We start from the raw sequence: 23,120 nt of genomic DNA, 5'->3' as shown, positions 1-23,120 counted from the left end.
ACTTTAACAAGTTGGCTTTTAATCACTAAGATCAGAGCTAACATCTCAACACACTGACTGGCTCGCAGGAATGAGTCAGGAAAGAGGAAGTGAAACTATACACTGTGTGGGGGAGGGTAATATACATGAGTGCAAAACAAATACAGGCAAGGACAAACAGATTTCATTACACTGGGCTAGATGTTTTCTGAAAATTAACAGTACAAAATAGTGCTGTTTAGTTGGAAGTGTAATTGGTAGAACGTCCAGTCATTCAGCAAACAGCTGTTCAGAAGTACATGCAATACTGACTTTAATAATTAATAAGGCCTCTATTATAGCAGAGATGCATTTAAGGGGAAGCTGGATAAACACACGAGGGAGAAAGGAATAGAAGGATATGCTGATGGGGTGAGATGAAGAGGGTGGGAGGAGGCTCGTGTGGAGCAGAAACACCGGCACGGACCAGTTGAGCCGAATGTCCTGTTTCTGTGCTGTACAGTCTACGCAATTCTGTATGGATGACCTTTGATAGATTGACAATAATGAGGGGCCATGCTCGCAGGACTGGTAAATGTAGAACTAGGTGAGATGTCGGGAGGTTTTTCTTTATGCAGAGGGTTGTTGTCCCCTGGAACAAGTCAGCGGGTCACGTGGTGAGTGAGAACTCGCAGCAACAGTTCCGAAAGGAGTTGGTTGACTTCCTGGCTCTGCCCGAGGTCCTGATTCCTTTAAATTTGTTGTGGGGTGGGTGGGCATTGCTGGCAAGGCCGGCGGCTACTGCCTGTCCCCGTGTACCTCACGGTCGCTGCAATCTTCAGGAACCCGTTTTATTCACGTCTGGGGGTCGGAGAGGAATTTCCCGGATTTTATTCCCCCTGAATTAGCTGGGGGTTTTTACATAGTATTACACAGTATTTACTGCACAGAAACTGCCCAACTGGTCCGTGCCGGTGTTTATGCTCCACACGAGCCTCCTCCCACCCTACTTCATCTCACCCCATCAGCATATCCTTCTATTCCTTTCTCCCTCATGTGTTTATCCAGCCTCCCCTTAAATGTATCTCTACTATTCGCCTCGACCACTCCCTGTGGTAGCGAGTTCCACATTCTCCCCACTCTCTGGGTAAAGAAGTTTCTCCTGAATTCCTGATTGGATTTATTAGTGACTATCTTATATTTATGGCCACTATCTCTGGTCTCTCCTACAACTGATATTTTTTGAATGGTTATTTCTTTTTGTGTCCAGCAATCCAAAAGCATAAAGAGGCAGAGTTGGTGCACTTTATCCCTCAACCAGCCTCACTAAAACCGATGATCTGGTCGTTATCACATTGCTGTTTGTGGGAGCTTGCTGTGCGCTAATTTCCTACATCACAACAGTGACCACACTTCAAAAAAAAGTGCTTCATTGGCTGTGAAGCGCTCTGGGACGTCCTGAGCTGGTGAAAGGTGCTGGAGAAATGCCAGTCTTTTTAACCAATGAGAAAGGAGGAAGCTGACTGATGTTCACAGGGAAACTCTTTATTGTGATCACCGACGTCACAAGAAACAATTGGTTTGGATGTTGACTGACTCGTGACTGGAGAGCAGTATGCAGTCTCCCAGGGGTCGGTATTAGGACCATTGCTTTTCTTCTATATAAATGACCTGGACTTGGTATAGGGAGTACAATTTCGAAGTCTGCGGATATACAAAGCTTGGTAAGGTAGTAAGCAGTGAGGAGATAGTAGCAGACTTCAGGGGGACATAGACAGACTGGTGAAATGGGCAGACACATGGTGGATGCAGTTTAATGTGGATAATTGTGAAGCAACGTTCCCTATAAGCGGCGGACTCTCTGCTTGTCCTGCGCAGGCTAGATCCGGCTTTTTCAATGTAAAATTTCCTGCAGGCGCGAAACTGTGAATGGGCAGTGCAGCCCCTTAAAGGGGCCGTGCACCCAAAAAAAAAGAGGGGGACATTGGTGTGAAGTGATGCACTTTGGGAGGAACAACATGCAGAGGCGGTATATAATCTCAATGGTCCTATTTTGAGGGGGGTGCAAGAGCAGAGAGACCTGGGGGTGTACATATTCACAAATCTTTGAAGGTGGCAGGGCAAGTTGATCAGGTGGTTAAGAAAGCGTATGGGATACTTGGGCTTTGTAAATGGGGGCATTGAATACAAAAACCAGGAAGTCATGCTAAACCTTTAAACATCTGTGGTTAGACCTCAGCTGGGGTATTGTGTACAATTCTGTGTGCCACACTTTAGGAATGATGTAAAGGGTGCAGAGGAGGTTTACCAGGATGATGCCAGGGATGAGGGACTTCCGTTATATGGAGAGACTGCAGAAGCTGGGGTTGTTCTCCCTAGAGCAGGGGAGGTTTAGGGGCGATCTAATAGAGGTGTTCAAAATGATGGAGAATTATTATTTGAGAGCGAGTAGAGAGAAACTGTTTCCTCTGGCAAGTGGGTCGGTAACCAGAGGTCTCGGATTTAAAATAATTGGCAAAAGAGTGAGAGGGGACTCGAGGAGAAATCTCTTCTCACAGGGTTGTTGAGCTCTGGAACGCGCTGCCTGAAAGGGCGGTGGAATCAGATTCCACGGGAACTTTCAACGGGCAGTTGGACATGTACTTGAAGAGGACTCATTCGCAGGGTTATGGGGAGAAAGCTGGAGTGGGACTAATCGGAGAGCTCTTTCAAAGAGCCGGCACAGGCACGATGGGCTGAATGGCTTCCTTCCGTGCTGTATGAGTCTATAATTCAGTGATGATACCCCTCTCCATTTTGCAGGTTCTTTGCTCCTTTCTGAGGTCACTGATTGACTTCATTCTGCAGCTGCTTCAGCTGAAGTCAAAGAGTTCAGCAATCACACTCGGAGACCCAAATACCAAGTACCCATTGAAGCTGATCGATAAAGAGGTGAGTGATGGCGTGAGCTTGTTGCAGATTGACTGACTCACCTTGGCACTGATTCAAACTGCCTGTGTTGTTTAATAGAAGCCTTTTAACTTCAACCACAACTTCTTGCTGGAGATCTTGGAGAGTTAAGGGTTAATAATCGACTTTCCTTGTATCTTGGAGCAACAGGATTTCTAATCTGAACTAGATAGCAGTGGGGTTTTCTGCTTTTAGTGTCGGAGATTTATCTACAAGATATACTTGAGCAAGGAGATAAGTGACTGGGACAACATCAGCCACGAGTGATTTAAAGTGTAACTTTAGTGGCTAGTGTAATAAAGGCGAGGGATCAGTGAACGCTATAGAAAGATAACTGTTAATCAACCTACTCTTCAAAGCATTTGAAAACAGTTAAGCCAGGAAGACTTGTTAGAGAAAAGTAGCTTTGAAGTGAACAACTGCAACAGTTTACGCGAATAGACTGTTTGCCAAGGATTCAGGAACAGATACGTCGTGAGGTTTTATCTGTGATGCACCTTTGTAGGTAACATACGGTATATCAAGGAACACAGTTTTTAAATTAGTCGGAGGCAGAAACCGAAAGCCATTCTCTGTGTACAGTAGAGATCGATCACCTACACTGGATACCAATAAAGTCTGTTCCGTATACGCCACCATCCAGTGTCTCGAGATTACTCTGAGCTTGTCGTTGTCACCCATACTAACAGTTGGTAACAGAGGTTGACTAACAGTTGTGTGTATAGAATGAGCAGATAAAAAGCTATTGTGACTGATGCTCTTGTGTAACAGCAGGGTGCCTGGTAGATTGTGTATCGTGTGTTGTAACATTGTCCTGTTAGAGTAACACTGGCTCATGGGTTAGAAAGGCCCAAAATTATTTTTACTGGCACCAGTCAGTCAGGGTTATCCTGTCCTTTATTGTAGTCAAATTCCAATGTGTTCTGACTGTTGGGTTTTACAAGCCTGAAAGGCTCGGTATTTCTGAATCTGTTATTGGCTATTATGGAGATTGCTGTGGGTTTTTCTTTCCCTCTCCGCTCTGTACCCAAATACGCACAAAAGTAGTTTCAGTGCAGTTGTGTGGAAGAAGCCAGTCTCCGAATTATCTGATTCTTGGCAAACCCGAGTTATACTGCCAGTCGCACTTCACATCGAGCTTATGTGTTTGGCGGGAGGGGAGTGAGTGGAATCTCTTGGGTCCAAGATGACTCGCCTGGGAATGAAAGTTTGCGGCCTGATCTGATACCCGATCCAGGCTGATGATGCCCAGACAGCCGGGCTCATTGGTGGAACTCCACAAGGTAGGACTTCATGTGGCACTGGGATACTTCCTCCCTGGCTCCAGATAACCCTGCCGGCTGGTGCCTTAACTGGTAGTGTTTCCCCCCCCCCCCCCCCCCACCCCCCAATTCCGGTGACTCACTTTCTCTCTTTTCCCCCCCACCTCCTAAAGGCTGTGGATGCTGGGAGTTAGTTGGAGCTTTCAAGCCTGTGGTGGGTAGATTTTTGTTGGGTAAGGCTATCGAGGGAGACGGAGCAAAGGTGGGGAAATGGATTTGAGGTGCAGATCAGCCATGATCTAATAAATGGTGGAACAGGCTCGAGGGGCTGAATGGCCTCCTCCTGTTCCAGTGCTTCTTTTATTGGGGCTTTGGTATGGTGACTCCTGGATTTCATTAGTTGATGAATGTTTGTGGTTTTGACATTTTGGTGATTTTTCTACACTCTGGGTAACTGGGTCTCGGGGCCAGGGAACAGAACTCTCCCTACCTGTGGCCCATAGTGTTTCCATTGCACGCTCTCTGCCATGTACCCTGTAGTTAGAGACGGGGGAGCGATCTCTGATCTACATTAACACTGTGTTGTAAACCTCCTGACTCCGAGGAGCAGCTCTTACTGCTGTATTTAGCATTTCCACAGTCGGTCGGAGTGAGGCCGACCGTTTGTGCAGGTTATGAGATGCATTGGTTCCCAGTAGGAACTGGGGTGGCCATGGATTGGAAGGGCTGACAGTCTGGGCTGATTTGAATCCCGGGGTGAAGGGAAAGGGGTGAAATAAATTTCACAGTAGGAACAACCAAAATTGAACAAACCACTAACTACACACACTTGGGCTTAAAAATCAGTTCTACGGGAAACTTCAAACTGGCTGTGAATGAACTGAAAGAGAAAGCAAGAAGGGCTTTCTATGCCATCAAAAAATCAATCCAAATAGAAATCCCAATTAGCATTTGGCTCAAAATTTTCAAATCAGTAATTGAACCAATTGCACTCTATGGCAGTGAGGTATGGGGACCGCTAACTCGACAAGAATTTGCAAAATGGGACAAACACCCAATTGAGATCCTACATGCAGAATTCTGTAAAAGTATCCTCCGGACTCAAAGGAAAACAGTAAACAATGCATGCAGGGCGGAACTAGGCCAATATCCATTAATAATCACTATCCAAAAAAGAGCCACCAAATTTTGGAATCACCTACAAATGAGCAATCCCCAATGCTATCACTACGACGCCCTGAAATGCCAAGAGCTGACCATAAAGAAGAATACCCTCAGTCAACTAGTCCTGGGACTCAGTGAAGTAACTACTAACAATACTAACAATAACCAGCCCCAGGACAGTGACAGGGTAACACAAAGAATTCAACCCAACACAATCGTCGCTAAACAAAAGGAAAAATATCTGACATATTGGGCAGAAACAACAAAAACCCAAAGCAAACTCAATTGCTACTTGGCCCTAAACAGACAATACAACATAGCTGATTACCTGACCATGGTAAAGGATAACAAACTGAGAAGAACCTTGACAAGGTACAGACTTAGCGAACATAGCCTAGCGATCGAAAAAGGCAGACCAGGCTGCCAAGAGAGGACAGGATATGCTCTCACAGCAGTCAGGGAGTGGTGGAGACAGAGATGCACTTCCTCACAGCTTGTGGAAAATATCAGGGCATCAGGGAGAATTTCTACCAAAAATTCTCACAAATATGCCCTGATTTCAGAAATCTGAATGACAACCAAAAACTCCCACTCCTACTGGGAGAGGAGAGAAGCTGTATAACACTGGCGGCACACTATGTTACAGCTTGCCATGAACAGAGGGACAACCAGTAAACTAAGAAAAGAATATATATAAACAATGCGAATGTATATTTATACACTCAGGGATATACCTGTTTATACACTGTATGAATAGAACTGCGTTTATGTGTTCAACCATAAATGTATTTTGATGCTTTGGCAACATAAGATGTAACTTATCATGCCAATAAAGCAATTTGAATTGTGAATTGTGAATTGTGAAAGGATTTATCTCAACTGTTGCTCCATTTGTCATTGTTTGAAATGTTCTGTGGGCTGGCTAAATTCAACATTTATATAATATAAAATATGTATTCTTGTGGCTTTAGAAACTAATTTTGATTGCAGTACACTGACTGTAGAAATTTAAATGAGAGGATATCTTTGCTTTTGTATCTTCGCGGTCTTCCCTTGGAGAATAGTGTGAAGCAGTGGAAAGATTCGTCGGCTGATTAACAGTCTGACAGGCGGCGACGTTGACACTCCTTCCAGGGGTGTGACCACCTGTACCTCAGTTGATTTGGTGGGGGGGGGGGGTTAGTCCTACACGGCGGGAGGGGTTTATGGGCTCCCACAACCCATACGATGGGTGGTGGGGGAGGGGGGGTGGCGGCGGTGGCCACCCACCCCCACCGGATGCGAGGAATCTGCTGGCTGTCAACTCGGAATTCTGAGCCAGAGAGATCGAGTAGACGAGGACTATATTCCCTAGAGTTACGAAGAATGAGAGAGGATCTCATTGAAACTTATAAAATTCGTAAGGGGATTGACAGGGTAGATGCTGAGAGGTTGTTTCCCCTGGCTGGAGAGTCTAGAACCAGGGGGCATAGTTTCAGGATAAGGAGCTAAAATCATAGAATGGTTACAGCACAGTAGGAGGCCATTTAGCCCGTCGAGCTCGTGCCGTCTCTCTGCAGGATCACTTCAGCTAGTCCCAATCCCTTCTCCCTTTCCCGGTAACCCTGCATTTTTTTTTCCTTCAAGGACTTATCCAATTCCCCTTTGAAAGCCACGATTGAATCTGCCTCCACCACCCTCAGGCAGTGCATTCCAGATCCTAACCACTCGCTGCGTAAAAAAAGTTTTGCCTCATGTTGCCTTTGGATCTTCTGCCAATCACCTTAAATCTGTGTCCTCTGGTTCTCGACCCTTCCGCCAATGGGAACAGTTTCTCTCTCTTTACTCTGTCTAGACCCCTCATGATTTTGAACACCTCTATCAAATCTCCTTTCAACCTTCTCTGCTCCAAGGAGAACAACCCCAGCCTCTCCAGTCTCTCCACATCACTGAAGTCCCTCATCCCTGGAACCATTCTTGTAAATCTTTTCTGCACCCTCTCTCAGGCCTTCACATCCTTCATAAAGTGTGGTGCCCAGAATTGGACACAATACTCCAGTTGTGGCTGAACCAGAGTTTTATAAAGGTTCATCATAACTTCCTTGCTTTTGTACTCTATACCTCTATTTGTGAAGCCCAGGATCCCGTATGCTTTGTTAACCACTTTCTCAACCTGCTCTGCCACCTTCAACGATTTGTGCACATATACCCCCAGGTCTCTGTTCCTGCACCCCCTTTAGAATTGTAGCCTTTAGTTTATATTGCCTCGCCTCGTTCTTCATACCAAAATCTATCACTTTGCATTTTTCTGTCCGTCCATTCCACCAGCCTGTCTATGTCCCCTTAAAGTCTATCCCTATCCTCCTCACTGTTTACTATACTTCCAAGTTTTGTGTCATCTGCAAATTTTGAAATTGTGCCCTGTACACCCAAGTCCAAATCATTAACATATATCAAGAAAAGCAGTGGTCCTAGAACCGACCCCTGGGGAACACCACTGTATACCTTCCTCCAGTCTGAAAAACAACCGTTCACCACTACTCGCTGTTTCCTGTCACTTAGCCAATTCCGTATCCATGCTGCCACTGTCCCTTTTATTCCATGGGCTTCAACTTTGCTGGCAAGCCTATTATGTGGCACTTTATCAAATGCCTTTTGGAAGAACATGTACACCACATGCCCTCATCAACCCTCTCTGTTAAATCAACCCTCTCTGTTACCTCATCAAAAAATTTGCCTTTAACAAATCCATGCTGGCTTCCCTTAATTAATCCACACTTGTCCAAGTGACTGTTAATTTTGTCCCTGATTATTGTTTCTAAAAGCTTCCCCACCACCGAGGTTAAACTGACTGGCCTGTAGTTGCTGGGTTTATCTTTACACCCTTTTTTGAACAAGGGTGTAACATTTGCAATTCTCCAGTCCTCTGGCACCACCCCCGTAACTAAGGAGGATTGGAAGATTATGGCCAGTACCTCCGCAATTTACACCTTTACTTCCCTCAGCACCCTAGAATGCATCCCATCCGGTCCTGGTGACTTTTCTACTTTAAGTACAGCCAGCCTTTCTAGTACCTCTATCAATTTTTATCCCATCCAGTATCTCTACTACCTCCTCTTTCACTATGACTTTGGCAGCATCTTCTTCCTTGGTAAAGACAGATGCAAAGTACTTGGAATAGGGGCAAATAGATTAGAGGTTTAAATGCGTGGCTGAAAGAGTGGTGTGGGAGAAAGGGGTTTCAGTTCATGGGACACTGACACCAATATTGGGGAAAGAGGGAGCTGTTACGTTGGGACGGGCTCCACTTAAACTGGTCTGGGACCAGTGTCCTGGTGAACTGAATAACTAGGTCAGTAGACGGGGCTTTAAACTAATGAAGGGGAGGGTGGTGGGAGGATTCAGGAAAGAGTAAATTTAAAAGCAGTGAGAGAAATGTAAAGACTCTAGAGCAGAGTAGAGTTTTGGGTAAAAAAACAAGCAGTGAGAGCCAGGAAGGGACAGAGAGAGCAACAAAGGTAATAGGGCATCAATGACTAAGGTGACATCAGGGAAAAATAGAAATAAGCCAAAGCTAAAGGCACTATATCTGAATGCGTGAAGCATTCGCAAATAAATAGATGAATTAATATCGCAGATAGAAATGAACAGGTTTGATCGAATAGCCTTTACAGAGATGTGGTTGCAATGTGGCCAAGGTTGGGAACTAAATATTCCAGGAGACTTAACTTTTAGAAGAGATAGGCAAAATGGAAAAGGAGGAGGGGTAATAAAGGATGGGATAAAGACAGTAGAGAGAAAGGATCTTAGCTCCGAAAATCAAGAAGCAGAATCAGTTTGGGTGGAGCTAAGAAACAGCAAGGGGCAGAAAACATTGGTGGGAGTTGTTTATAGGCCCCCACACAGTAGTTGTAATGTAGGGCAGAGTATAAATCAGGAAATTAGAGACGCATGTAACAAGGGTAATACAGTGATCATGGGGGACTTTACATAGAGACTGGGTAAACCAATATTTGTAGTAATAGTGTGGAGGACGAATTCAAGGAATGCATACAAGATAGTTTTCTAGATCAGTATGTTGAGGAGCCAACTAGGGAACAGGCTATTTTAGATCTAGTATTGTGCAATGAGAAAGGGTTAACTAATAATAACCTTGTAGTAAAGGGGCATTTAGGGAAGAGTGACCATAATATGATAACATTTTATATTGAGTTTGAAAGTGATTTAGTTCAATTCAAAACTAGGGTCTTAAACAAGGCAAACTATGTAGGTATGAGGGGCGAGCTAAAGTAGATTGGGAAACAAATTAAAAGGTATGATGGTCGGGAAGCAATGGCTAGCATTTAAAGAACTAATACATAATTTACAACAAATATACATTCCTTTAAGGCACAAAAATCCCACAGGAAAAGTGGTCCAACCGTAGCTAACGAGAAGTTAAAGATAGTATTAGATCAAAGGAAGAGGCTTATAATGTTGTCAAAAAGAGTAGTAAACCTGAGGATTGGGAAGATTTTAGAATTCCGCAAAGGAGGACTAAAAGTGATAAAGAAAGGGAAAATAGAATGAGAGTAAACTAGCGAGAGTCATAAAAACAGACTGTAAAAGCTTCTAAATGTATGTAAAAAAGAAAAGATTAGCCACAGTAAATGTGGGTCACTTACAGGCTGAGACAGGAGAAATTATAATGGAGAATAAGGAAATGGCAGAGAAATTAACAAATACTTTGTGTCTGTCTTCACTGAAGAAGACACAAAAAACTTCCCGGAAATGCGAGAATGAGGAACTGAAAGAAATTACAGGAAACTTTGGTTTATCCGGAGGTTAACTGTCTGGAATGCTCGAGCCACCGGCAAAAATCAGGAGCCGTTTCGTTAGTTTTTTTTTCTTTTCGTTGCTTTTTTTTTCACCAGTCAGGCTCTGCAAGGTCTCGCTGAAGCTGTTGCTAAGCTACAGAGATGCTTGCAAGATACGGCCGACTGGTTAGAAGCAGGGTTTGTTGCCAGATACGGAGCTCAAAATCTCCGTATGTTTCAACATTAGCGCTGGTTTGTCCGGCAGTTTTGATGGGACGGCAACAGCTCGGTGCCGGATAGCACAAAGTTTCCTGTAGTATTAGTTTAAAAAAAAAAGTACTGGAGAAATTAATGGGACTGAATGCCGATAAATCCCCTGGACCTGATGGCCTACATCTGAGGGTTTTGAAAGAGGTGGCTATAGAGATAGTGGATGCATTGGTTGTCATTTTCCAAAATTCCATAGATTCTAGAACGGTTCCCGTGGATTGGAAGGTAGTAAATATAACCCCACTATTTAAGAAAGGAGGGAGAGAGAAAATGGGGAACTACAGACCAGTTAGCCTGACATCAGTAGTAGGGAAAATGCTAGAATCTATTATTAAGGACGTAGTAACAGGGCACTTAGAAAATAATAATAGGATTGGGCCGAGTCAACACGGATTTATGAAAAGGTAATCTTGTTTGACAGATCTGCTAGAGCTTTTTGAGGTTGTAACTAGCAGAATAGATAAGGGGGAACCAGTGGATGTGGTGTATTTGGATTTTCAGAAGGCTTTCGATAAGGTGCCACACAAGAGGTTATTATACAAAATTAGGGCTCATGGGATGGGGGTAATTTACTAGCATGGATTGAGGATTGGTTAACGGACAGAAAACAGAGAGTAGGAATAAACGGGTCATTTTCAGGTTGGCAGGCTGTAACTAGTGGGGTACCACAAGGATCCGTGCTTGGGCCTCAGCTATTCACAATCTACATCAATGATTTGGATGAGGGGACCAAATGTAATATATCCAAGTTTGCTGATGATACAAAGCTGGGTGGGAATGTAAGTTGTGAGGAGGGTGCAAAGAGACTTGAAGGGGTAGTAGGCAAGAACATGGCAAATGGGATATAATGTGGAGAAATGTGAAGTTATCCACTTTGATAGGAAATATAGAAAAGCAGAGTATTTTTTAAATGGTGAGAGATTGGGAAATGTTGGTGTTCAGAGGGACCTGGGTGTCCTTGTACACGAATCACTGAAAGTTAACATGCAGGTACAGCAAGCAATTCGGAAAACAAATGGTACGTTGGCCTTTATTACAAGAGGATTTGAGTATAAGAGTAAAGACGTCTTACTGCAATTATATAGGGCCCTGGTGAGACCACACCTGGAGTATTGTGTACAGTTTTGGTCTCCTTACCTAAGGAAGGATATACTTGCCATAGAGGGAGTGCAACGAAGGTTCACCAGACTGGTTCCTGGGATGGGGGGATTGTCCTATGAGGAGAGATTGAGTAGACTAGGCCTATATTCTCTAGAGTTGAGAAGAATCGTAGAGCAAGTTATTATCTTAATGGCAAGAAACTGGAAAGTACTGAAGTACAAAGGGATCTGGGGGTCCTGGTGCACGAAACTCAAAAGGTTAGTATGCAGGTGCAGCAAGTGATTAAGAAGGCCAATGGAATGTTGGCTTTCATTGCTAGGGGGATAGAATATCAAAATAGGGAGGTATTGCTTCAGTTGTACAAGGTATTGGTGAGACCGCACCTGGAATACTGCGTACAGTTTTGGTGTCCATACTTAAGAAAGGACATACTTGCTCTCGAGTCAGTACAAAGAAGGTTCACTCGGTTAATCCCGGGGATGAGGGGATGGACATATGAGGAGAGGTTGAGTAGATTGGGACTCTACTCATTGGAGTTCAGAAGAATGAGAGGCGATCTTATTGAAACATATAAGATTGTGAAGGGGTTGGATCGGGTGGATGCGGGGAAGATGTTCCCGATGATGGGTGAAACTAGAACTAGGGGGCATAGTCTTAGAATAAGGGGCTGCTCTTTCAAAACTGAGATGAGGAGGAACTACTTCACTCAGAGGGTGGTAGGTCCATGGAATATGCTGCCCCAAAAAGCTGTAGAAGCTACATCATTACATAAATTTAAAACAGAAATAGACAGTTTCCTAGAAGTAAAGGGAATTAAGGGTTACGGGGAGCGGGCAGGAATTTGGACATGAGTCTAGGTTCGGATCGGACATGGCCCTGTGGGTAGCGGAGCGGGCCCAGGGGCCGTGTAGCCTGATCCTGCTCCTATTCCATGTGTCTAATTCTGTTAGATTCAGGAGATGGTTCTGTGATAGTGGATTGGCGGTTAGGATCAGATCAGCCATGATCTTATTGAATGGCGGAGCAGGCTCGAGGGGCCGATTGGCCTACTCCTGCTCCTATTTCTTATGTTCTTATGTTCTCTTATGTAATGAGAGGTGATCTCATTGAAATGTATAAAATTCTTACAGGGCTCGACAGGGTAGATGCAGGGAGGATGTTTCCCCTGGCTGGGGAGTCTAACACTCGGGGACACGGTCTCAGAATAAGGGGTCGGCCATTTAGGACTGAGATGAGAAATTTCTTCACTCGGAGGGTGGTGAATCTTTAGAATTCTCTACCCCAGAGGGCTGTGGAGACTCAGTCGTTGAGTATATTCAAGACAGATCGATAGATTTTTGGATATTAAGGGAATCAAGGGATATGGGGATAGTGCAGGAAAGTGGAGATGAGGTAGAAGATCAGCCATGATTTTATTGAATGGCGGAGCAGGCTCGAGGGACCGACTGGCCGACTCCTGCTCCTATTTCTTATGTTCTTATGTACTCATTTAGTACCTCAGCCATGCCCTCTGACTCCATGCGTAGTTCTCCTTTTTGGTTCCTAATTGGCCCCACCCCTCGTCCTACTACCCATTTACTATATAGATGCCTATAGAAGACTTTTTTAGCTGCCAGTCTATTCTCATATGCCCTCTTTGCTCCTCTTATTTCCTTTTTCACTTCCTCTCTGAACATTCTGTATTCAGACTGGTCGTATTCTCAACCTGACATCTGCCAGACGCCCCCTTTTTCTGCTTCATTTTACTCTCTTATCTCTTTCATCATCCAGGGAGCTCTGACTTTAATTGCCCTACCTTCCCCCTCGTGAGAATGTACCTCGACTGTACCCGAACCATCTCCTCTTTAAAGGCAGCCCATTGTTCGATTACAGTTTTGCCTGCCAATCTTTGATTCCAATTTACCCGGGCCAGATCCGTTCTCATCCCACTGAAATTGTCCTTCTTCCAATTAAGTATTTTTACTCTAGATTGCTCCCTGTCCTTTTCCATAGCTAATCTAAACCTTATGATATTATGATCACTTTTCCCTAAATGTTTCCCTACTGACACTTGCTCCACTTGACCCACCTCATCCCCCAGAACCAGATCCAGCAATGCCTCCTTCCTCATCTGTCCGGAAACATACTGATCAAGAAAGTTCTCCTGAACACACTTCAGAAATTCTTCCCCTTCTCTGCCCTTTGCACTATTACTATCCCAGTCTATATTAGGATAGTTGAAGTCCCCCATTATCACTACTCTATAGTTCTTGCAGCTCTCTGTAATTTCCCTGCAGATTTGCTCCTCTATATCCTTCCCACTAGTTAGTGGCCTATAGAATACACCTAGTAGTGTAATGGCACCTCTATTGTTTCTCAACTCTAACCAAATAGATTCTGTCCTTGACCCCTCCAGGACATCCTCTCTCCAGCACTGTAACATTCTCATTAATCAATACTGCCACCCCACCTCCTTTCTTTCCTTCCCTATCTTTCCTGAACACCTTCTATCCAGGAATATTTAATACCCAATCCTGCCCTTTTTTGAGCCACGCCTCTGTTATCGCTGCGACATCCTATTCCCATGTGTCTATTTGCGCCTGCAGCTCACCAACCTTATTTACCATGCTTCGTGCATTCACATACATGCCCTGTAAACCTATCTTAGACCTTCTTGCATTCTGTCTTGGTCTGACCCCACCTAATACCTTACTGTCTCTTACTCTAGTGCTATCCAACTCTTTTGTGCACCATGTTTCACTTTCTAATGCTACATCCTGGTGCCCACCCCTCTGCCAAATTAGTTTAAAAGTTCCCCAACAGCACTAGCAACCCCCCCCCATGGCTATTGGTCCCAGTTCTGTTGAGGAGCAACCCGTCCAGCCTGTACAGGTCCCACCTCCTCCAGAACTGGCCCCAATGACCCTGGAATCTGAAGCCCTCCCTCCTGCACCATCTCTCCAGCCATGCATTCATCTATTCTATCCTCCTATTTCTGTACTCACTAGCTCGTGGCACCGGGAGTAATCCGGAGATTACTACCTTTTGAGGTCCTGCTTTTTAATCTTTCCTAGCTTCCTAAAATCTCATCCCTCTTTCTACCTATGTCGTTGGTACCGATATGGACCACGACCTCTGGCTGTTCACCCTCCCCCCTCAATGTTTTGCAGCCGCTCAGTGACATCCTTGACCCTGGCACCAGGGAGGCCGCAGAAACGCCTGTCTGTTCCCCTAACTATCAAGTCTCCTATCACTGTTGCTTTCCCACTCTTTTTCTTCCACCCCCCCCCCCCCCAACTTACAGCTGAGCCACTCGTGGTGCTGTGGACTTTGCTCTGGCTGCACTCCCCAGAGGAACCATCGCCCTCACCTACCGATTAGAGAGTGAGATGCACTCGGGACTCCTGCACTATCTGCCTGGTCCTCCTTTTCACTCTGACGGTCACCCATTCCCTCTCTGCCTGCACACTCTTAAGCTGCGGGGTGACCACCTCCTGAAACGTGCTATCCACGGAGCTCAGCCTCACGGATGCACCGCAGTAACGCCAGCTGCTGCTCAAGGTCCGAAACCCATCCAGCTCCTCCAGCTGATGACACTTCCTGCACATGTGGTTGTCCAGGACATGGGAAGTGTCCTGGAGTTCCCACATGGCACAAGATGTACATTCCACGGGACTGAAGTGCCCTGCCATGCTTCTATTTAATAGACTATTAACTAACTAACAGAAATAAACTTAAGATTTAAAAAAAACACTCACCAGCTGCTCACCAATCAGTTCTATCCTTTGTGCTGATGTCACGTCACGTTAGGTTAGGTTTTTTACTCTGACGTCACTCTTTAAAATTCTGCCTGTGCTGAGTTGCTCTGCTCCCGCTCAGGTCCGATCCTTCTGGCCATTTAAGACTGAGACGAGAATTTCTTCACTCAAAGGGTTGTGAATCTTTGGAATTCTCTAACCCAGAGGGTTGTGGTGCTCAGTCGTTGAGTATATTCAAGACAGGGATCGATAGATTTTTGAATATTATGGGGATCGGGCGGGAAAGTGGAGTTGAGGTAGAAGATTGGCCATGACCTTGCTGAATGGTGGGACAGGCTCGAGGGGCCGAATGGCCGACTCCTGCTCCTAATTCTTAAGCTCTTATGACTGTCTGGAGTGGGGGTTCGAACCCCGAACGTTCTGACCCAGAAGCGGGAATGGATCCACTGAGCCACAGACAGGCTCTGATGAGGGGATGAGAATAGGCCTTCAACCCCCCACCGCATTCCTTCCACGGGCAATGTGGCGAGTGTAGCGTGCTCGGGAGGGACAGTTGACCTTGGACCGCTGGTTCCCAAAGCTCTCCACCACTGGGGGTTTTCTTCACCTCATGTCTGGGTCTGTTGTAGACTCATTGATAGAGATTGATCGCTGTGAACAGTCAACAACTCCATTATCGTTGGATTGTGCAACTACCAGGCTGGTCGAAGGACCTTGGCCAGTTTTTGTTTAGTAATTACTAATGTTAACCGGCTCCATTCTGGACTCTACCCAAATGATTTGTTCTCCTGAGGATAAATGCTGTGGAAATGTAACTGTGTGAGTGACAATGCTTCAATAATGTAATTGTGTTTGTGTCTCCACTCTTTTCAGATTGTGTCCCGTGACACTCGGAAATTCCGATTGGCCCTCCCTTCTCCGGAGCATGTTTTAGGCCTGCCAATCGGTGAGTGTAAACTTTCGGAAATCTGAGCTTGTGTTTGCTGTGAGTGAAGTCGCAGTTATTCCACGTTTCCCACGTCTGTGTAGAGGTTACCCCTGGGGGGAAATGTTTACGGTTGCAACTTGAAAGTAAGCCAAGCAGGATTAGTTTAACTTTGGTTAGAATCCCACAGCACAGAAGGAGGCCATTCGGCCCATTGTGCCTGTGCCGGCTCTTTGAACGAGCTCTCCGATTAGTCCCACTCCCCCCTGCTCTTTCCCCACAGCCCTGTGAATTTTTCCCCTTCATGTTTTTATCCAATTCCCTTTTGAAAGTTACTATTGAATCTGCTTCCACCGCCCTTTCAGGCAGCGCATCCCAGATCACAACAACTCGCTGCGTAAAGAAAATTCACTTCATCTCTCTCTCTGGCTCTTTGCCACTTAATGCTCCATTTAGTTTCCATTGACTGTTTTAGATTCAAGAAGGACTGAGGTACATTAATTAAAAACTACTTTTTATGACCCCCTCATCCTTGCTCGAGAGTTTTCTTTTTAAAGTCTTTTATTGCTGGTCTATTTCACAACTCAATCGTGAACCTGTTGCATCAGTGGGCAAGAACATGGCAACTGGAATATCATGTGGAGAAATGTGAAGTTATCCACTTTGGTAGGAAAAATAGAAAAGCAGAGTATTTTTAAATGGTGAGAGATTGGGAAATGTTGGTGTTCAGAGGGACCTGGGTGTCCTTGTGCACGAATCACTGAAAGTTAACATACAGGTACAGCAAGCAATTAGGAACACAAATGGTATGTTGGCCTTTATTACAAGAGGAACTCCAAACCATTCGGCCCATTGTGCCTGTGCCGAGTCCACACCTTCACCGAAGCATACGAGAGCATGGGCCTTACACTAAACATCCGTAAGACAAAGGTCCTCTACCAACCTGCCCCCGCCACACAGTGCTGCCCCCCAATTATCAAAATCCACGACAAGGCCTTGAACAACGTGGACCACTTTCCATACCTCTGGAGCCTACTGTCAACAAGGGCAGACGTCAACGATGAAGTCCAACACCGCCTTCAGTGTGTCAGTGCAGCCTTCGGTCGCCTGAGGAAGAGCGTGTTTGAAGACCAAGACCTCAAACCGGGCACCAAGCTCATGGTCTACAGGGCAGCAGTGATACCCACCCTGCTGTATGCCTCAGAGACATGGACCATGTACAGCAGGCACCTCAAAGCACTGGAGAGGTACCACCAACGCTGCCGCCGCAAGATCCTGCAAATCCATTGGCAGGATAGGCGCACCAACGTCAGTGTTCTTGCTCAGGCCAGCATCGAAGCTCTGACCATGCTCAATCAGCTCCGATGGACGGGTCACATTGTCCGCATGCCCGATACGAGACTCCCAATAAAAGCGCTCTACTCGGAGCTCCGGCACGGCAAGAGAGCCCCAGGTGGGCAGAGGAAACTCTTCAAGGACACCCTCAAAGCCTCCTTGAAAAAGTGTAACATCCCCACCGACACCTGGGAATCCCTGGCCCAAGACCGCACAAAGTGGAGGAGAAGCATCCGGGAAGGCGCCGAACACCTTGAATCTCTTCACTGGGAGCAAGCAGAAGCCAAGTGCAGGCAGCGCAAGGAGCGCACGTCAACCCAAGCACCCCACCCACCCGCCCCTTCACCGCCTGCCCCACCTGTGACAGAGACTGTAGGCCCCGCATTGGACTAATCAGTCACCTGCGAGCTCATTTTTAATGTGGAAGCAAGTCATCCTCGGTTCCGAGGGACTGCCTAAGAAGAAGAAGAGTATAAGAGTAAAGACGTCTTACTGCAATTATATAGCGCCCTGGCGAGACCACACCAGGAATATTGTGTACAGTTTTGGTCTCCTTACCTAAGGAAGGATATACTTGCCATAGAGGGAGTGCAACGAAGGTTCACCAGACTAATTCCTGGGATGGGGGGATTGTCCTATGAGGAGAGATTGAGTAGACTAGGCCTATATTCTCTAGAGTTTAGAAGAATGAGAGGTGATCTCATTGAAACATACAAAATTCTTACAGGGCTTGACAGGGTAGATGCAGGGAAGATGTTGCCAAGATTGGTGGGAGGCCAGAGGATTGGAAATTTTTAAAAACCAGCAAAGTATGACTAAAAAAAAAAGAGAGCAGATGAATTATGAGAATCAGCTGGCAAGAAATATTAAAACAGAAAGTAAGAGCTTCTACAGGTATATGAAAAGGAAGAGAGTAGCTAAAGTAAACGTTGATCCCTTAGAGGATGAGACTGGGGAATTAATCATGGGGAACGGGGAAATGGCAGAGGCTCTGAACAAATATTTTGCATCTGTCTTCACGGTAGAACACACTAACAACATCCCAATAATGGACAATCAAGGGGCCACAGGGAGGGGGGAACTAAAGACAATCACTACCACTAAGGAAATAGTACTCAGTAAAATAATGGGACTAAAAGATGACAAGTCCCCTGGACCAGGTGGCCTGCATCCTAGGGTCTTAAAAGAAGTGGCTGCAGTGATAGTGGATGCATTGGTTGCAATATACCAAAATTCCCTGGATTCTGGAGAGGTCCCAGCGGATTGGAAAACCGCAAATGTAATGCCCCTATTTAAGAAAGGAGGGAGACAGAAAGCAGGAAACTATAGACCAGTTAGCCTAACATCTGTCGTTGGGAAAATGCTGGAGTCCTTCATTAAGGAAGCAGTAGCAGGGCATTTAGAAAATCATAATGTAGTCAAGCTGAGTCAGTGTGGTTTTATGAAAGGGAAATCATGTTTAACAAATTTGCTGGAGTTCTTTGAGGATGTAACGAGCAGGATAGATAAAGGAGCCAGTGGAGGTGGTGTATTTGGATTTCCAGAAGGCATTCGATAAGATGCCACATAAAGGGTTACTGCATAAGATAAGGGCTTACGGAGTCGGGGGCAATATATTGGCATGGATAGAGAATTGGCTAACTAACAGAAAGCAGAGAGTCGGGATAAATGGGCCATTTTCCGGTTGGTAAACGGTAACTAGTGGGGTGCCACAGGGATCGGTGCTGGGGCCCCAACTATTTACAGTCTACATTAATGACTTGGATGAAGGGATCGAGTGTAATGTAGCCAAGTTTGCGGATGATACAAAGATGGGTGGGAAAGCAAGTTGTGCAGAGGACTCAAAGAATCTGCAAAGGGATATAGACAGGCTAAGTGAGTGGGCAAACATTTGGCAGATGGAGTATAATGTGGGAAAGTGTGAGGTTATACACTTTGGCAGGAAAAATAAAAAAGCAAATTATTATTTAAATGGGGAGAGATTACAAAATGCTACAGTTCAGATGGACCTGGGGGACCTTGTGCATGAAACACAAAAAGTTAGCATGCAGGTACAGCAAGTAATCAAAAAGGCAAATGGAATGTTGGCCTTTATTTCAAGGGGGTTGGAGTATAAAAGCAGGGAAGTCCTGCTACTACTGTACAGGGTATTGGTGAGACCGCACCTTGAGTACTGCGTACAGTTTTGGTCTCCTTATTTCAGGAAAGATATACTTGCATTGGAGGCAGTTCAGAGACGATTCACTAGGTTGATTCCTGAGATGAGGGGGTTGACTTATGAGGCAAGGTTGAGCAGGCTGGGCCTATACTCAGTGGAATTTAGAAGAACTCCTGTCTCGGTGCGCTGGGTGTTCAGTAACTCCTGTCCCGGTGTTCAGTGACTGCTGTCCCGGTGTTCAGTAACTCCTGTCTCGGTGCGCTGGGTGTTCAGTAACTCCTGTCTCGGTGCGCTGGGTGTTCAGTAACTCCTGTCTCGGTGCGCTGGGTGTTCAGTGACTCCTGCCTGGGTGTTCAGTGACTCCTGCCTGGGTGTTCAGTGACCCCTGCCTGGGTGTTCAGTGACTCCTGTCTCGGTGTTCAGTGACTCCTGTCGTCTCTGTTGTGTATTTTGAATGTTGTATTTGAATTGTCCCACATAGCTTACCGTAGTTGTGATGTGCAATGCACTATGGGAAATAGAGTGCATTAAGTGAGAGATTCTTCTGGAAGTAAAGATGGCTGTTAACTGAACTCTGTCTCCTGCGTACTCTTTTAATTGTTATACAAGCAAGGTTATTAACCTCTTGAGATATAACAAAAGTGGCGACGAGGACGTCTGAACTTACGTGGACTTGAGGAAGGGGAGGAAAAGCAGTGAGTAAATCGGGAAGGACATTTATTCAACTGTGAAACGATCTGTGAATTGAAGCACTAAATAACTGATAGTGATTTTAGTTGAGTTCAACATTGGAAGGATCCTTCGTGAATGATAATTAGGAGCCTGAGTGAAGGAAAATGGCTGGAATTATCGGTAACATTGGACCGTTTGATGAGAATGTCGAACAATGGAGCTCATACACAGAACGATTTGAATACTTCACACAAGCAAATGACATTGGAGGGAACAAGTAGTACCTACATTGTTAAGTGTGATGGGACCAAAGACTTTCAATCTTTTGCGTACTTTAGTGCATCCAGATAAACCAGGGACTAAACAATATAGCGAAATTGTGGAGATACTAAAAGGGCATTTTTCACCCAAACCCCTAGTCATAGCTGAGAGGTTTAGGTTCCACAGGCGTAACCAGGAAGAAGGGGAAACAGTGACCATGTTTGTAGCTGCACTAAAAAGACTATCAGAGCACTGAGTTTAATGACGTGCTAAATGATACTATAAGAGACAGGCTAGTGTGTGGTATGAGAACTGAAGCCATACAGAAGAGACTATTAACGGAGAGTAATCTGACTCTACAAAAGGCCATTGAAATCAGTATTTCCATGGAATTGGCAGCTAAGGAAGCTCAACAGTTGGGTGCAACAGAAAAAGTGCACAAAGTAAGAACAGAGAGCCAAGGGCCATGCTTCCGTTGTGGCAAAACGGGGCGTCTTGCGTCTGCATGCTGGTGTGTGGACATGGATTGCCACAGCTGTGGTAAAAAGGGACATATTCAGCGCGCATGCAGAAATAAAAAGGACACCGAGAAAACGTCAAAGACGGAAGGAAGAAAAAAAACATTCAGACAAAAGACAAAGAAGCATGTCCGCTCTGTAGAACAGGACAAAACAGAGGCAAGTGACACTTCAGAGGAGGAACTATCACTGAACGTGCTGACTGTAGCTGGGGATTCGCATGGCTACTGGGTCTCACCCTTGCTAGAGGGGCAGCCTGTGCGAATGCAGATCGATACCGGGGCAGCAGTATCTCTTATGTCAGAGACAGTCTACAAAAAGACATTAAAGCACCTTCCACTTCAGCCAGCTAACATAGCGTTAGAGACATATACCGGTGAAAGAGTAACCATGAGAGGTATCACTGAGGTCACAGTTCAGTTGAATGGACAAACTAGGAAGTTACCACTCTACGTAGTTAAAGGAGACTACCCCTCCCTGCTGGGACGTTCGTGGATGGAGAGAATAAAATTAGACTGGTCATCAGTCTACATGATGTCACACAATGATCCAGGCTTACCCGCCATCTTAAAGAAACATGCAGAAGTCTTTAATGGAGAACTGGGTAGCATGAAAGATATTACTGTGAAGCTTCGTATTAAGCAGGATAGCAAACCCAAGTTCATGAAGGCACGACCCGTACCTTATGCCATCAGACCAAAAGTCGAGGCTGACTTAGAAGCCCTAGTTGAAAGCGGAGTACTAGAACCAGTCAGCGTGAGTGAATGGGCAACACCCATCGTACCAGTGCTCAAGAAAGGGGGTGGAGTTAGGATATGTGGAGATTTTAAAGTAACTGTTAACCCTGTATTGTCAGTGGAGCAATATCCGCGCCCCCATATTGATGATTTGTTTGCGGGACTTGCTGGGGGCCAGAAGTTTAGCACAATCGACCTCTGTCAAGCCTACCTGCAAATGCATGTGGATGAACAGTCACGAGAAATGCTGACTATCGTGACGCACAAGGGCCTATTTAGGTATCGTCGACTTCCTTTCGGAATTACATCAGCTCCAGCGCTTTTCCAACGTGCTATGGACCAGATCCTTAGTGGATTGCCTGGAGTCCAGTGCTACTTCGATGATATCTTAGTTACTGGGTGTGATGACCAAGACCATCTGCGTAACTTGGACGCAACGCTACAGAGACTGAGGGACTATGGACTCAGAGTTCGCAGGGATAAATGTGATTTTTTTCAGGCATCAGTTGAGTACCTCGGTCATGTGATCAATCACAGGCCTTCACAAGGCACCGTCCAAGACCAAGGCAATCGTGGATGCCCCAGCACCTGAAAATATCAGCCAGCTGCGTTCTTTTCTAGGGTTACTGAACTACTATGGACGGTTCATACCGAACCTAGCCTCGATGCTGAGGCCGCTGCATTGGTTGCTATGTAAAGACAAGAAGTGGGAATGGACTAACAAGTGCCAGGAGGCGTTCATGACAGCAAAGGACACGCTCCTGAAGTCCGAGGCTTTGACGCATTTTAACCCTTCATTACCAATACAGTTAGCTTGTGATGCATCGTCATATGGTGTGGGTGCGGTCGTTTCTCATATCATGCCAAACGGAGAAGAGAAGCCGATAGCATTCGCATCTAGGACTTCGAACAGAGCTGAAACTAACTATGCCCGAATAGAACGAGAAGCACTGAGCATCATTTTTGGCGTTCGCAAGTTTCACCAGTATTTGTATGGGAGACAGTTCACCCTACTAACAGATCACCGCCCTCTCACGACCATCTTCGGGCCACATACAGGGATTCCGTCACTTGCTGCGAGCAGAATGCAAAGGTGGGCGCTGCTGTTGTCTGCACACACATTTGACATTAGATATCGCAAGTCTGACCTGCACGGCGCCGACGGTCTTTCCAGGTTGCCGCTGCCTGTCACCAAGCCTATGACGCGTAGCATGGACATCTGCTATTTTAGGCAGGTGGAGAACGCGCCTGTTACTTCGACACAGGTCCGACGAAACACCAGAAACGACCCAGTGTTG

The 23,120-nt window shown here is 45.6% G+C and overlaps 1 protein-coding gene across 2 annotated transcripts in view; it reads left to right on the top strand.

Moving 5' to 3' along the window:
- LOC147106472 (NADH-cytochrome b5 reductase 3-like) overlaps nucleotides 1-23,120 on the top strand; it is a 61,624-nt gene that overhangs the window by 11,666 nt on the left and 26,838 nt on the right. The window contains exons 2-3 of one of the 2 annotated variants that reach the window (XM_086009691.1): nucleotides 2,761-2,889; nucleotides 16,090-16,162. In XM_086009691.1, coding sequence (XP_085865817.1) covers nucleotides 2,761-2,889; nucleotides 16,090-16,162 — 202 coding nt within the window. Of the gene's footprint in view, nucleotides 1-2,721; nucleotides 2,890-16,089; nucleotides 16,163-23,120 lie in introns of those variants that run through there. The other variant, XM_086009690.1, reaches the window with a different exon arrangement.

The sequence above is a fragment of the Somniosus microcephalus genome, chromosome 16 (assembly GCF_052327205.1).
Source record: "Somniosus microcephalus isolate GS21.2 chromosome 16, FLI_Smic_1.0, whole genome shotgun sequence".
Taxonomy (NCBI): domain Eukaryota; kingdom Metazoa; phylum Chordata; class Chondrichthyes; order Squaliformes; family Somniosidae; genus Somniosus; species Somniosus microcephalus.
Note: the sequence above shows the minus strand (reverse complement) of the source record. Positions and strands in the feature narration are given on the sequence as shown.